We start from the raw sequence: 15,948 nt of genomic DNA on the forward strand, positions 1-15,948 counted from the left end.
GTGTTTTGTCTTTCTTCCCTCTTCCTTCGATGGTTGCATATGCATGTATAAAATACGCTGCGAGGGAGGACACCGAAGAATTTCTCGGTCTTTGATTTGCATCGTTGTATTATTTTCCTTATTTATCTCATAATCTGATCAGGACATGATGCATGTAATCGGTAAATGTATCCAGCAAAAAAGATGTAACCGTATACGTTTTATGACGATAAGTACAGAAATGCGCTGTCCTAGGGGCGTCGGTTTTGGTCCCTCTTAATCATGTCTTCATCCACAGCCATTTGCGCAAGCCGTTCGTACTAGCTATAACAAGGTTGCTACTGTAATTAAGCATGGGATTAATTAGAACAATCTTGTTTCCATATTCAGTACTACTAGGCTTAACGCTTAAGCTTGTGGGATTGGAACTCATGAGTGAGATGAATCATGCATATTAGTTAGTTTGGTAATGAATTAATTAAACTAGTTGGCACTAGCGTTTTCCGCCATAAATCTTTATCAATTTTGTGACAAAAATTAAATAATTAACATATATGAGGTATAAATGGATATAGATATAAAAGATTATTTGTTAAAAATCATATTTTTATCAAATAGACATAATAAATACAACAAAATGTGAAAAGAATTAAATATTATCAAACTAATATGTAATCTAGCTATATGACTATGTGCGATATCATATGTATAGACAATCAATGATTCTGTAATATGACTCCAGGGATTGGCTGTGTGGTTAGAGGACTTATCCCATAGCTTTGCAAGGAAATCATTGTGGATTACGATGATTAGTCAAGAGGAATCTGAATAACTCTCATTATAAAAGTATATATCATAATAAGCATTGTGCAGCAAAAAAGGAAGATTTAGAGTGTCAGAAAATTATCATAAACAAAAAATAATGCAAAATGATGAATTTTTGCTTCGCATTTATAGCAGGTAGTACATCGAACTTATCATTCAAATAGAGGAGTTCTTTCAAAATATTGAGAAATCGTTTAATTTACCAAAACAATAATTATACATACAAATAATATGGACGGATAATCAAAATACATCGAGTATGGACATAACTAAAATATAATAAAATTCATTGAATTGGATTTGAAAGGTCAATTAACTATGAAACTGAGGGTTATCGAATAAATTGATTTGAGTAAGTAACGACGTTTTACCACGAGCTGAATATTCTCATATGAAGCTCTCACATCCCGCTCTTCAACTTTTATATATTATATCTACATTACCTCGATCGGGATGTACCATTTTTTTTTTGGATGAATAAAATTGTGGGAGACATTGCTCTCACAATTCCCGATGATAAAGCATTAAATGTTACTCTCCCTCCCTACAAGTGTGTCTCCTGAGACTCGAACTCAAGTTCTCCTTCTAGGGGTTAAGGTTGCTTGCTACTTTAACCAACAGCGTATTGGTACGGACCATATTAATTTGGCATCAGGAGAAGGAATGAATTTTTATGAATTTTTCCATTATGGGAGAAGGAGAATTAAATCAGTAGAACCATCTGAAGGAGAAAACATTACATTTAGATAATGCATCATGAATAATAGAAAATAAACCAGCCAAATGTGACAAAAGGTATGGAATCAAGCTTTCATTCATTTAGTATCGGCATAGAAATATCCTTGTAAATCTGCCAAATGCACTTGCTTTCTTTATTTCTATTTTTATTGCATTTTTCTTTTCGCCAAACCAAGATGCACTTGCCAGTTGCAAAAGTCATTTTCATGAACGTGCTAGCCCATGAGGGAAAGGATTAGTCTTATGAATGAGCTTTCGAGACATCTCTAGCGCGGAGGAAAAGGGAAAAGTGAGGTAAATCAGCAACAATGAACCTGATAGGATTGTCTTGGTGCTTAAGGGGAGCGACTTATTTGGTTCAACTCACCCTAAAATCATGTAGAAGAATACGTAATTAAAAAAAAATCAGCATCAATGAGGTAATGTGAAATCATTAATTGATGTAAAAGAATTTGGCAAGGACTATTGGTGGCGAGAAGTTTTTAGGTGATCCTACCACACCACATGGCATGAGTAAATATCAATTAAATTGCATGAAACATGGAAATTGGTGTTAATCATTCGAATAATTATCATATTTATTCTTCATTAAATAATTTTACCGGTTCTTCCTCGCCATGTCAATATGAGGTAGGATCATTTAAGATTTTCTCATTATTGGCATATGACTGGAACTTGCCTTGGCAACTTCTAAATCAATACAGTTATTCCTTTAATGAATCTCGGGCACCATAATATCTCATAACTAGTTTTTTACAAGCTCGTGTTCATATATCTCTATATAATTTTTTATCGTAATTATTTACATATTGAAATCAGTTTTTTTTTATAGAAAATGATAATAAATTTTAAGTATTAATTTTAATATTCAAATAATAAATTTTAATAGAACTTAGAGTAAGCTAATTATTACGTAAAACATACCTTTATGTTTTAATTTTTTTTTTCAGTTAATAGCATTATGTAATAAATCTTTTTTTATAGGATCATGATGTTTTATAGAAATTCTATATATGATGGATTATCTTTTTATAGTATTTATATCATTTTTATGTTCTATATATATTCGTTTTAACACATATATCCTTTCTTATAAAAATTACTCTAATTTAAAAAAAAAGAGCATATTTGCTTTTTAACACAATAAAATATGCTCAATGTAAATTTCAAGTTTCATTCATTGATCAATTAATAATATTTGACTAATCTTGAATGGTTCGATAACTATTTTTGATTAATGGTCTTAATGGTCTTATATATTTATCTAATCGATGTATGATAGATAGATTTATAGATATTTTTTTTTATTGGTTATGCATTTTACAAATATAAAATTTTTATGACATTCTTATTTTATAGTTTTTATTTCATAAGTTCATATATTATAATAATTTTACTTTTATAATAATAATAAAAATTTGGTTAACATCTAATTGAATAGTATCTGTTAATACACTTAATAGTAATTTATTTTTAAATTGGACATTTTCTATTAAGCTAAAAAAATATTGGGTTTTCGTAATTGGGTTTCACTTGATTAAATCAATCATCTTAATTTTTTCATGTATTATTTTAAGGCAATATTGCAGTGAAAGTCCTCAAACTATGCAAAAATTAAAATTTTTGTCATAAATGTTTGAGTTTGGCTCAAGTACTCCTAAATGTTGAATCTATTAGACATTTTTGGTCCAAAACCATTACGACAAGTTGACGACGTGAAATAGGTCCACATGTCACTTCCGGATTGGTCAAATAATAGTTTTTAATTTCTAAAATTTATAGAAAATCTTAAAAAATATTAAAGATAATTTTTTTATAAAAAGAACGGGTAGGAGACCTCGCCAGGGGGAGAGCTGGCCGGTGGCCACATGGACCGTCTTAATGCCGTAAATTTCTGATAAAGGATTTGGACCAAAAATGTCTAATGGATTAAACGTTGAGAATTATTTGAGAAGAACTCATACATTTAGGACTTAAATTTCACTGTTTGTATCATTTTCAGGACTTCCATGACAATCTAGTCATTATTTTAATGATTTTCTTTTATTAATGAGAGAGTATTTAGTACTTTAGGAGTCAATTTTACGTATATAAGGCTCACTAGGAGGAATCTCTATTCTAAATTACAATAATTCATACAATAAATATTAAATTTTGATGAAAATTTGACTTATTTCCCATGGTTTTTGGTGACACAACGAAGAACCATCAATTTATCGCCGAGACCAATTCTTACTCGGGTATTGGCTTACTCTAATCATGAAATGTTTTCTGCAAATTTTAAAGTTTTGTATGTTCATTTGGTTCGCTGACTATTAGATTACTTGGAAAGTTAAGAAAATAGGAAAAATTGACTCGTTTATGATTTTACTTGAAAATCGATTCGTTTATATTGCCATCCACATTCCCAATAATATAATATACTTGCGAAACTCAACAATCTTCATATACGTCCTATATTTCAAGTGAAATTGTAAACGGGTCAATTTTCCGAGTTATCTTGACATTCCCAGTAATCTAACAATCGGCGAGCCAAGCAGCCCCTCAGTTTGTTCACATTGAAAAGGTGAGAATTGGGTAAAAATGGAAAAGACGTTCATTTTTTCACATTATAAAGATGGGCCCATCTTGGTACCATGTGTGAAGATGGGAAAGTCTTTCCTTCGACCCGCAGGTTCCTTTTACGGAGGGAAACCCGCCACGCCAATTTCCAGAGAAATACATTCCTGCCAAACATTGTAGTGTAGGATATAAAGTTCGTGGATTCCGGAATCCAGGAACTTTACATCAGTCCAAACAGATACAGGTAAAGACTGAAGTCTGTCACTGATATTGCAGTTTTACACATGCCTTGGCTCTCAATTCTTCTGCTATTTCGGCAATTATTTGAGTAGACTTGACCTGACATAAGGTATGGGGGAATCTTTCAGAGCCTATCATATATCAGCTTGTTATGAGCTGATTTTTATTTGTTTATTATAAATTTATGTGTCTTTTTATTTTCATGCAAGTGAAGTTCATGGGCTGGTAGAGAAATAGGAGGAGAGAAAATAAAATACGGCATTTATAGTAAATCCCCGCCATAGGAATCGAAAATATATCCTCTCGAGGTTTCGGGCGAGCGATTTGATTGACAACGTCTATGCATATCCATCACCTGAAACTCTTCTATGCCAGCCCCCGTAAAGAGCTACTAAGTAACTGATTCGGCATGCAGTTCTCTTCCCTTTGAAGCTACTCGAATATATTCCAGATCACAAACTGAGCTTATTTCTACTTCGAAAATTGTTAAATTTCCATTGAGTTTATATGGATTTGGGCTCATCTCCAATAAGAAAACCTTATTAACCCATGGATTTTGTGTTCTCCAATCGTTGTGGGATTTCATTTCTCTTTTTCTGTGACTCTCAACAGAGATCGTCCAGTGAAATGAACATAATTTCACTGGAATAGCAGATGCCAGATCTAGTTTCGCTGGAATAGCAGAGGCCAGATCTAACTTCACTGGATAGCATAAACATTCTAAAATGCTCGGGCAAGATGAAAAGTCCCGGAATGTTGGTGTCCCTGGAACTCCCGTTAATCCCCAAAACTACCTCAATCGTGCAAATTACAAGAGCAATGCTGTATTTGCACGGAAATAGGTAGAAATTCCATGAATTTGTAGAGAATCCTAGATTCCATGAAATTTACTCGAGGTCTTGATTTTGATGCTCCTCTTGCAGATACCAAGTTTGGATATTAAATATTCTTACAGTTGCAAATTTATTGATGTGAAGGTAGTTAGAACAAGATCAAACTCAAAGCAGTGAAAGCAAATTCGATACGTCGATTTCTTTACTTGTTCTTTCTTTCTGTCCTCTTGGCTCAGAATTGGTTCTCCTTTTTATGATCCGCATAATACCGATTGATCCAACCCTGAATAATCTCAACTTCTTCCCTGCTCTGCTCAATAAGCCAATCTGGATCATCCTTTGTCGCCGAACGAAGATCAGTGTGGTGAGCCCCTGAACGATGAATTACAGAACACAAAAATTAGTTCGGAAATTATACAAAAGTTCAACCAAGAAGAGTGAAATCAGATCAGAAGCTTCATTTACATTTTTCTGTAGCAAAGGCAACGATGCTATCTGTTACGTTCTCCAGCACACTGAGGAGCAATCAGGTTTAATATTATTCGCATCACAAAAATGTGCTCATTTTGGACGAACTGAAATCTCTGAGCAAAAGATCAATACGATTCGGATAAAGAAAGATGCTTATTACCTTCCTCTGCTCCATGGATTTTGCATCCCGTTGGAGAATATAATGTTGTTGGCAAATCTCACAAGCACTTTGTCTATTCTCTGCATTTAGATTGAGAGATGCTAAGACCAAACACATCACGATAAAAAGAGTTTGTATATTTTATCTCCAAAAAGAAACTATTTGATGACAACTGAAAAAGATCGTTCCTTAATGAGCACAAATTTTCTTAGGAACGGAAAGACCATATTAACGAAACTTACTTCCCTGCCAAAATCAGTGGTGATCCACGAGGCCGAGGCGCAATGTACACGCCAAATTGAGAAATCCTATTTCAATTCCATTGCAACAAATAGCGATGTAACATCTACTGAATAACATTTTCAATAATCTTGAGAATTAAAAATTAGAGCTCCTTACAATTGGGAAAGGAATTGAAAAACTGTTTTTCAGCTCAATTAGATGGAAAACAAAATGAAAAGAAAAAACTTTTCACGAAAAAGTCAATCCGGTTCTCTTACTTGCAAATCCTGAAAGTTCTGCTTAGTCCAGCTAAACCATCTTCCTGAGCACGAAAATTGAGCAGCTCTGCCCAGCTTTCTTGATCACGTCAAGGCAATTCTTGCTGACAGACTAATCTTGAATATTGACCAGCCACTGATCAAGACACTTGAAGTAAATTTATTGATCGTTCATCATGCCATCAGAACAGATCAAAAGTAGTTCATTGAGAGAAACACAGAGAGACCTTAAAATCTTCGGAGATGGCATCAAAGAATCTGGACAATGGGACAATGTTATCAAGCTGCAATATAGGGGCCGAACAAGCCAAAGCTCCAATTTTAATGTACGGGAACTTGAGTGGGAACCATGCTGGAAGCCCTGATGATGGAAGAAGTAATTATTGATCAAAGAAAAAAACCAAAGCATTTTCATTTCATAGTAGACACTGAAACTGTGGAGTACAAGTTATATAGCAATTATGTGGAGTACAAGTCATATAGCAATTATGCGAAATTTTGGATTCTCGGGAATGTTTGGATTAGTAAAGAGGTGCTGGAATCTGCAGGAAATGTGACATTACTTCGTTTAACGAGACTTGTCATGTAATGTTTGAAAGACAGAAAGGGGTCTGTGTACCCGATGGACTCAAGATGCGGATAATCAATGACCCGATAATCCGGTTTCTAGGATTGTACTTGACTGAATATAATCTATGGAAAAGGGAATAATACGTGAGTTATCTGGAATGCTGAGGAATTACATTGGCCAAATTAAGGTTTTATGATGCGTGCTTCCTCCATAAGAGCCACCGAAGACCACGACAGGAGAATCCTCGGAGGTCAGATTCTGCTTTAGGCTCCTGATGGGGACTGCATAATCAGCTAATGCTTAGTTCTTTGCAGACTCATGCTAGCCCTTCTTCCTCAATGGCATTGATTAGCGATGCTGGAAAATAAAATCACAAACACAACTAAGTTCATTCACGATTAACAAAAATGGAAAAGGATCCTCCTAATTAAATTTTATGTCAATTTCATTTTCATTAAAATCTATTCGACAAATTATCAATTTGATGATCCTTTTTTTTATTCTGGCACTGACAGGGCAATGGACCATTAAATTTTCTTTTGAAAAAAAATTAAATGAGTAAAGCATCGGAGCTCGAATCACGTTTTTCATCAGATTATTGCACATGAAACGTGACACTGACAGTTTTGCACTTGTGTTTCATCTCGTTTTCAACCCGGTGTATTTTTCTTTCAATATCTACACAACAGAAATTGACTGCAGGAAAAGCGTGTATCGATAGGCTGTTTTTGGCAGGGGCAACTGCTTCTTCTTATCGTCCTTGGCTTTTTTGTTTTCCTTGAGAAAACCATGAACAAAGTGCAGAAGTCGCATTTCTCATTTTCAACTGAGATCAAGAAAAAGAAATAAAATGCCATTGTTTCCACTGTTAACAACAATACCAAATGAGATCGGTTATGCACTGGATTTTATTAGAAATTCCCAAAGCTGATCAGAGGAGTGATGTCGAGCAAGCACCCGGTCCTGGCAGCAAGCTCCTCAATGGCCCCTTCATTCCCTGTCCACACAAATATCGGGCCACTGCATTGCCAATTTTTGGCATTTATGAGGTACTTCTGGTTGAAATTCTTGCAGCTCTTGGTGTTTAAATTGAATAGGTCAATTATCTGAGAGAAATAATGGGTCTTGAGGGGAAGGTGTGGTTGGGAATGGGATTTGATGTCTTGTAGGTTTGTCTTGAGTACTGAATGGGATTGGTAGTTTGAGTAGAAGAAGAGGAAGTAATGAAGCCATCTTTTCTTCTTGTACTTCCTTCTTTGCTTTGTGAATAATACATTGATGGGCTTTCGGGGTAGTTTGCAATAAACGGGTGAATGGTTGTTAATCGCACGACTAATTATCATAATTGTTGTTAACCGTCATTATTTCTCACAATATCATCTTGAGGTTGGATCGGTGAAAGGTGGTATTTGGCGGTCGGTTTTGATGATTAGTCGAGCCGCTAATTGTGGGAGATACTTTCTTGGACATCAGATCAGTACATTACATCCGTAATCATAATTAATATACAATAATCTGTACAATATGTGCCGGATCATGAGGTCGATTCCTTATATAAGTTTTTATTCGGTACTCACTTTTGTAAGCTATTCATCCTATCGATCAGGGCAATTTATTCCCATCCACTTCTGGGCTTAACATGTGGGATTGGAACTCATGAGTGGATATGTTGTTGGATTTCAAATTCAAGTAGTTAATTAGCTCGACCGAATCGAACCATAACAATTTGGTATCAGTACAGAAAGGAGAAGGAATCGTATCTTCCAATTACTTAAAGATCTAATGCATTTAAATTATAAATCGCGATTAATTTATGAGAAACAAACCTGCCATTGCAACCTGTAATAGTACGTACAGGTTTAATTTTTAGCTGAGATTATATTATACGAGAATAATTCTTTTTAATAAAGTCCCGAATTCGAATTTAGCAAAGGTTGCGAAAAAAGACTCCTGTGAATGTGATATCGCATACATAAATGATATGTTTGGATCAACTTGTCACGAAAGGAATCAGCTTGTAACGATCGAATCTCCACTTACCCGCGACGAAACCTGTAAATGTGAAACCTCAAGTATATATGATCGGATCTCCGTTACACTCAATGAGATCTATGATGCCAAACTTCGAGTGTATATGATCGAATCTCCCCTTACACCCGATGAAACGACAATTGTCTAAAAAGATAAAGAGAAACTCGAGTGATTGTGAATGTGTTGTCGAAGCCCACTCTGAAAGAAATAACAGGCCCAATCCTGGAAAACTCGGCCCAGCCCATAGGGCTCCTCAGGTCCGGTCCATTTAGTAATAAGTACAAGGAATTGAAAAAATATAGGATTTTTGTTGGCAATATTATGAACCACAAAATGGCTTCGCAAGGGGACGTTTGACATGAAGTAATTAAGGACTCTTCCAAATCAAATCGGTTTTTGCTTTCTCGTGAGCAAAAGAAGATTCACGAGAACGTGAAAACATTTTCAACAAGAGAAAAAAAAAAAGGCCAAGGAATTTATCTACTATTTATTATGATAATAGATTACAAAAAATTTAAAACTTCTTCGTACTGCGAGTTTATACAAATACAATACCTTTAATTAACTGTTAAAAAATTAGAAATAAAAATTCCTTTCTCTTTGTAGTTCTTTACGTGTATGTGATATATATGGATGTAAAGATGTAATATATAATAGAGTAAAGCATGTTCGACATTCAGTGCGAGTTTGCTTAGCAAGGGGAATGACTATGACGCATGTCTTTGGACTTTTCCTATGTATTTCATCAAATCCCGATTGCTCAGTCAGGGAAGGTTCATTGCGATTGGGACACTGTCGTTTCTTCGTCTCGAAGCATTCTCGCTTGCAATGCAAGATTCATACAATTTGGAATTTCTAGTCCATTCCCATAATTGTCAGTTTCCTACATGTGTACATGTATATATAGTCAATAGATATTCATCCCGCGGGTTCGTCCTGAATGATTATCAGATGAGTACCATGGACCACGTAGGTCTGAATACGATTGTTGTACTGTTGTATAGATTTATAGTTTAGAGAAAAGATATACAATTTATCATAAATATAATGCGCATGTAGATATAGTGAAAGATTTCTTGTCAGCCAAAGAGCTCAGTTCGAGCGAAAAAAGAAAAAAAATATATATATTGAGGAGATTAGTTACCTTCTCATTGTTAATGCTTTTGTTTGTAATTAACATAATTACATGATAACTAGCGCAAGACTCGCGCTTCGCTGTGAAAGCTAAAAAGCAATTTATAATAAAATCATTTTTGTCTATGTTCTTCAATTATATATAATAAATATGAGTTAGTAGATGTAATTTGGTTATTAACGTAACATATTTTTTTTTAAAGAATGAAAATAAAACATAGTTGAACACACAATACGCCTGATACATAATATGTTTCAATCATAAGTTAAAAGTTATTATGAATGCTAAAAATAAATTAAAATAATCAAGTAATAAAATTAAAGTGAGGACATAAAGAAAAGAGTCGGTAATTATAATTTTACTCTGAGAACTTATAATTAATAATATATTTTTTATGATAATATAATATCCATATATGATAATATGGTAGTCTTGTGCCTTGCTGTAGGGCCAAAAGATTGTACTAAAATTTTCGCACTAAAGTCTAAAAGGATATAATTGAAGTACAAGGATATAATTAAAATTTTCTCTCTATATGCAAAATTAAGAAATGATTGAGTTCATTTTTATTGATCGAAAATGTATCAAGATATTATTTTTACCTCTAAATTAACAATTACAATATAAGCATCATTGGTTCAAATAACTTAAAACTTTCGATTGCATCATATTTTTTAATCACATTAAATTTTCACGATTGATAATGGTTGTATTAATATTTTTATTTGTGCTTTAATCTAGTTATATTCTCATGTCTGCTCCTTCTGTACTGATGTATGGATTTTGATACATTTGGAGTAAAAGAATCCAATGGGAGATTAATCTTTCAATAAATACTACAAATTAAAGTTGGGATTTTAGATTGATACAAAAGAAGCTTTTACTCTAGTTGCCATAAAAGAATCTCGATTTGAACAGTAGGAATTAATAAATAAATATTTATCAAAAGAACGAATAAAGTGTCTCAAATATATAGTACTCAAAGTTCATGGAGAACTTGGAAAATCATAAAAATATAGAAAAAGGAAAGATCCCAATAATGAAAAAGATTTGCATTCAAATTGTTTACCTATCTTATACTGCTAAAGTGAAAGTCCGAATATTATAATTACTGCGTTATTTATACGATGTAGTTATAAAGTTGAAAGTATCACTTATCTTAGTATAAATATGATATGACTCTTAATATTATTCTCCACTCTCTCTCTCTCTAATCTCATGTTCAACCTCTTCTTATTTTATTTTTCAAAATCTATCTCTAATTCTTTATCTTTATATTTCTTGCCGTTAATTTTTTTCCTTGCTCTTCCAATTTAATCCATCCATGAACATACTGAAAAAAAAAAAACATTATAGTTAGAGCACGGGATGCACGAGTTAGGTCATGCTAATGCAGAGGAAAATTTTTATTATATATAAATATACAAATAAGAAAATGATATATATATATATATAAACATACAAGAACGCGTAAAAATGAAAATAAAAAGAAAGAGAAAAAAAAACATGAGCTTGACACGTGGCTCGAATGAACAGGAGTTATAGATGTATGTATGTATGTATTAATTAATTAATTAATAATAGATGGAACAAAGTGATAAGTTTTAAGCTTAGATCAATTGGTTAGGGAAATTCTATGTGTTGCTTAGACATCGCTCCTTTCTATATAACGACTGTTATTGAGGTACCATATCTTCTACTTAAAAGATTGGGTCAGAGAAAAAAAGGATGGCCTGATACTGCGGGGATCGCATCGCAGCAGCGCCGTGTTTTAGTGTACATATTATTATGGAAGCTCCCTAAATGTATAAAGATAGGACCGAGCCGAATGGTGACAGTGGCAAAATGGAACAAAAAGAGAGAATTAGAGTCCATTCGAGCCGTCGGTCTTAAATTTCCATCCCCCTCTCAATTCCTAAGAGGTTAAGGTTGCGTTTGGTTTCATAGTAAGATTTTAAAATTAGATTTTGATTTTGATTTTGAGTGGTATAAATGGGGCTCACATTTGACTTTGTATGTGTTATGTTATTTTGTTGTGGAAAAAAGTGATATAAATGGAGCTCACTCTTTGATTTTGTATGAATTATTTTGTTTTGTAGTGGGTAGAGTTAAGTTAAAATTGTGATTTTAAAATATCATCTTGAAACCAAACGGGCCCTTAAAAACCAAACGAATTGATTGAAATCAATTTTCCTTACTGAAAGTGTTTTTTTTTTCTTCTTCTTTTCATTATAAGATGGGTCTATAAATTTTATATAAAGAAATAAAAGTCTTAAATAAAATTAACAAACATGTAATTGTATCGTAAGAATCGAATTCAAAACTTTTTTAATTTTATAAACAAGATGTGTGGTGTTTTTCCGTCAATGGAAGTATTTTTAATTTCTAAAGCTATAATGAACGGAAGCATAATCAAGCAGAGAAAAAAAAGAAGACGAAAATGGACGGAAACATAAAACAACGGGCTAGAGCTAGAAACCTCGGGAAGCATCCGGTGCATGTCCATCGAGGAAATATTCGGCTAATATTACACGTTCGACTGTGTAAAATTCAGTAATAATTGACACGTGTAAAATATGAAATTATAATTTATAAACCTTTTCTCTTTTTTCACCTCCACAAATTATTGAGTTTTATAAAATCACGTGGCTTGTATACGCACCGGATATTTTCCGTTTCTTTTATCTCCTCACACAGCACCCACAGACGTAAGGCTGTGAGACGTCCACGTCTCACCCCGAAATAATCCTCCACTCTCTGTTTCACCGATATTCGAAAAGTGCTATATGTGCCGAATTCGGCAGAGCCGATTAACCATGATGGCAGTGCCTTAATTTCACTTAAAGTTGGGGGCATTTACTAATTGTGAGGGGGTCGGAACCCATTAGGCATAAACATTTTAGGAGGAAAAATCATAATAATTGTCACAGAATGTCTTATCAGAAGAAATAGTTTGCCGCTGTGTCGAAATCTTTTCTGATCGTCAAACATAATACGCCACTTTGTCGATCTTAAATGAGTCAACCCATCAATTTAGCGATGCATAGTTTATAAAATGCAGTCGTACTAATGTCGGGTTTGGTAGGTACGCACCATATGTTAACCCAAAAAAAAAAAGCACAATTTTTATATTTTTTTATATAACACGATTTTTTTAAAAAATATAAAAATATACGATATTTACATTTTTTTTTTCTAAATATAACACTACATTTGAAGAATAGCACGAAAATACACGACTTACTTTTTTTCTATAGCATGAAAGAATAATATTGGCACGACCTTCAGGTTCAGTTGCACATCAAACACGATGTTAATTATTCTGTCATATTGTAAAGATAACGGCTAATATGGAACTAACGATGTTATGTGAGACAACATGATTAGATGAGTAGATCATGAACATTTTAATTTAATTAAAAATTAATTAAAAAAATTAAAAGAAACGAAAAGGATACTCAACTTAATAAGAGGAAAGGGGAGGGACTAATAGTAGTGGTTACGTTGGTGGTTACAATCTCTCGATTGGAATCACCAATCGCAGCAAAACCCTAATTATGCAGATAGTAACTTATAATCAGGACACCCAATGCCAAAATCGAAAGAGTCTCGAAATTGGTGACTTTTTCATTTCGACGGCGAGGGTCTCGATTGCACCACCAACAATCTACGGTCCCCTCTTTTCTTTTTTTTTTTGAGAAATAAAATCTTTCTTTTCAAATTTTTTAATTAAATAAAAATATGTAGGGTTCACTCGTTCAATCATGTTGTGCCACAATATGCCATTAGTTGTTATCGTTACATTTGATAAATAATTGATGTTGTGCTAAAATCCTAATTAAACTTGAAGATTGTGTCTCTCTGTATTATTTTTTAAAGATCGTGATATATTTAGAAAAAATAAAATCGTGCCTTTTATGTTACTCTTAAAAATCATGCTATATTTTCAAAAAAATATAAATATCGTGTTTTGAGGCTAAGAGCTTTGAGGGAAAGGGGAGAGTTTTGAGGCAATGGCGAAGGCGAAGGAGATGGAAGTGGAGAGGGGGCTAGATCTGAACAGGTACATGGGGAGGTGGTACGAGATCGCCTCCTTCCCCTCCTTCTTCCAGCCCCGGAACGGCGTCGACACCCGGGCCACGTACACCCTCAACCCCGACGGCACCGTCCACGTCCTCAACGAGACCTGGAGCAACGGCAAGCGGGACGCTATCGAGGGCACCGCCTACAAGGCCGACCCCAAGAGCGACGAGGCCAAGCTCAAGGTCAAGTTCTACGTCCCCCCTTTCCTCCCCATCATTCCCGTCACCGGCGACTACTGGGTCCTTTACATCGACACCGACTACCAGTACGCCCTCATCGGCCAGCCCAGCCGGAAGTATCTCTGGGTATGTCTTTGTACTGCCTTGTTTTCCTCTGTCTGTCGATTCTTTGCTAATTAATGTCTGTTTCTTGGATGGATGGAGATTTTCATTTTGTTGATGATGATGAGCTTTGCATGCAGTCTGAATCAAAGGTTGTTCTTTTATTATTATTAATAAAAAAAGCTGTTGTTTTGTTGTGTTCTGTATCTTCAAATTGAAGTGGATTGAGGATAAGTGTGTCACAGTTTCCGGAGAAGAGGGATACATATTTAATGGTTAATATTACTGGTCTGAACAGTTTAAATACCGTTTAATTAATTAATTAATTGGGATAAGGATTAAGGAAGGTGGGAACAGAGTCCGTGAAGATTAATTATAAAATTATTAAAAAAAAAAGTCCATGAAGAATTTATCGTGTGTCTTCACAGTTACCAACATCTATGAAGCGGACGAAGATGATTCAATCATATATATTTATAATAATATGTCTTGTTATATGAATATATTAATTCTCCTTAATCGTGTTAGAGCATGATCTTGCGATCGACCAGCATAACGGGGTGGGTTTTGAAGGATTTCTTCTTCCGGCAGGGTTGTAGAGGCTCTTCCATCTCCAATTTCCAATGATAAAAGTCCCTGAAGTTGAATTTTTCGGTTAATTTTTGCCATTTTAAGTTAAGAACGTTTCCTTCCCTCCCCTTCAATTTTGCTTCTGTTAGTGAGACTTCTATGGGCTCAAGCCCTTGGCTGATAAACAAGGGGGGACAAAAAAGCAAATACGTTTAGTTTTCATTCTCTTGGTTTGGTTTCGTGCAGATACTTTGCAGGCAGACCCACATGGATGAAGAAGTCTACAATCAGCTCGTGGAGAAGGCAAAGGAAGAAGGGTATGATGTGAGCAAACTCCACAAGACTCCACAGAACGACCCTCCCCCGGAAGGCGATGCTGGCCCCAAGGACACCAAGGGCCTCTGGTGGTTTAAGTCCCTTATTGGTAAATAAAGAATGAAGCTAAACGTTGCAGTATATCTCTGGTATGTGTTAAGTTTTTGGGTAAATATTATCGTGTTGAATAAACAAGTGGTACAGACCGGGAAGTCAAAAATAGAACAGTGGCCTGTGGTTCTTGTTATCTGTGTGTGTTTCCCATTCAGCTTGTATCCAGATTCTTGTATGAGAACATTTCTGCTACATATACTACTGAAGATCATCATCTTATCTTTTTGTGGGTTGTACAAAGTCTTGCACCTCTGTTATATTGCGATTTGCATCTCTTATGCGGTAGGTCGTACGAATGGTGGTTTGGGTAGGCAACATAAAAAGTATCGGTATTGGGTTGTATGAATGGTATGGGTATGCGACACCAAAAGTGTCCATGCATATTGTGGGCGTGACGAATTCGGGTATCCTGCATAGTAGTATCTAGGTGCTAGTATGTTCGAATTTGGAATTTGGGTATCCTCCAAAGATTCTCTTATCTTGTTAGGGGGTCAAGATGTTTCGGATAAGTACGCAACCAGGTGGGTGTCACTTATCACG

The 15,948-nt window shown here is 34.6% G+C and overlaps 2 protein-coding genes across 3 annotated transcripts; one reads left to right on the plus strand and one right to left on the minus strand.

Moving 5' to 3' along the window:
• Window positions 1-4,631: 4,631 nt before the first annotated feature.
• On the minus strand, window positions 4,632-8,222 carry LOC116193624 (lysosomal Pro-X carboxypeptidase-like). Its single transcript, XM_031522366.1, has 8 exons — window positions 7,808-8,222; window positions 7,083-7,178; window positions 6,528-6,669; window positions 6,309-6,375; window positions 6,051-6,116; window positions 5,809-5,888; window positions 5,643-5,692; window positions 4,632-5,549 (listed from the first exon to the last, which is right to left on the minus strand). Exons 1-8 carry the CDS (start codon window positions 8,220-8,222, stop codon window positions 5,410-5,412), a joined length of 1,056 nt encoding a protein of 351 aa, XP_031378226.1. The 3' UTR covers window positions 4,632-5,409.
• A 5,761-nt stretch (window positions 8,223-13,983) lies between these two features.
• On the plus strand, window positions 13,984-15,640 carry LOC116195724 (temperature-induced lipocalin-1-like). Of its 2 annotated transcripts, XM_031525041.1 has the most exons (3): window positions 14,012-14,433; window positions 14,938-15,083; window positions 15,226-15,360. In XM_031525041.1, exons 1-2 carry the CDS (start codon window positions 14,059-14,061, stop codon window positions 15,034-15,036), a joined length of 474 nt encoding a protein of 157 aa, XP_031380901.1. In that variant the 5' UTR covers window positions 14,012-14,058; the 3' UTR covers window positions 15,037-15,083; window positions 15,226-15,360. The 2 variants fall into 2 exon arrangements, with proteins under 2 accessions (XP_031380900.1, XP_031380901.1); XM_031525040.1 differs by lacking the exon at window positions 14,938-15,083 and having other exon boundaries at window positions 13,984-14,433; window positions 15,226-15,640.
• Window positions 15,641-15,948: the final 308 nt, after the last annotated feature.

The sequence above is a fragment of the Punica granatum genome, chromosome 2, assembly GCF_007655135.1.
Source record: "Punica granatum isolate Tunisia-2019 chromosome 2, ASM765513v2, whole genome shotgun sequence".
NCBI classification, from domain to species: Eukaryota; Viridiplantae; Streptophyta; class Magnoliopsida; order Myrtales; family Lythraceae; genus Punica; species Punica granatum.

Excerpts from the sequence above, each read along its gene's own strand:
- LOC116195724 (XM_031525040.1), top strand. The coding sequence starts at position 14,059 with ATGGCGAAGGCGAAGGAGATGGAAGTGGAGAGGGGGCTAGATCTGAAC. Across the intron at positions 14,434-15,225 it reads CCAGCCGGAAGTATCTCTGG|ATACTTTGCAGGCAGACCCA; the intron begins GTATGTCTTTGT and ends GGTTTCGTGCAG.
- LOC116193624 (XM_031522366.1), bottom strand. The coding sequence starts at position 8,222 with ATGATAATTAGTCGTGCGATTAACAACCATTCACCCGTTTATTGCAAA. Across the intron at positions 6,670-7,082 it reads CGGTGGCTCTTATGGAGGAA|GGCTTCCAGCATGGTTCCCA; the intron begins GCACGCATCATA and ends TTCCATCATCAG. Across the intron at positions 5,889-6,050 it reads CCACTGATTTTGGCAGGGAA|AGAATAGACAAAGTGCTTGT; the intron begins GTAAGTTTCGTT and ends ATCTAAATGCAG.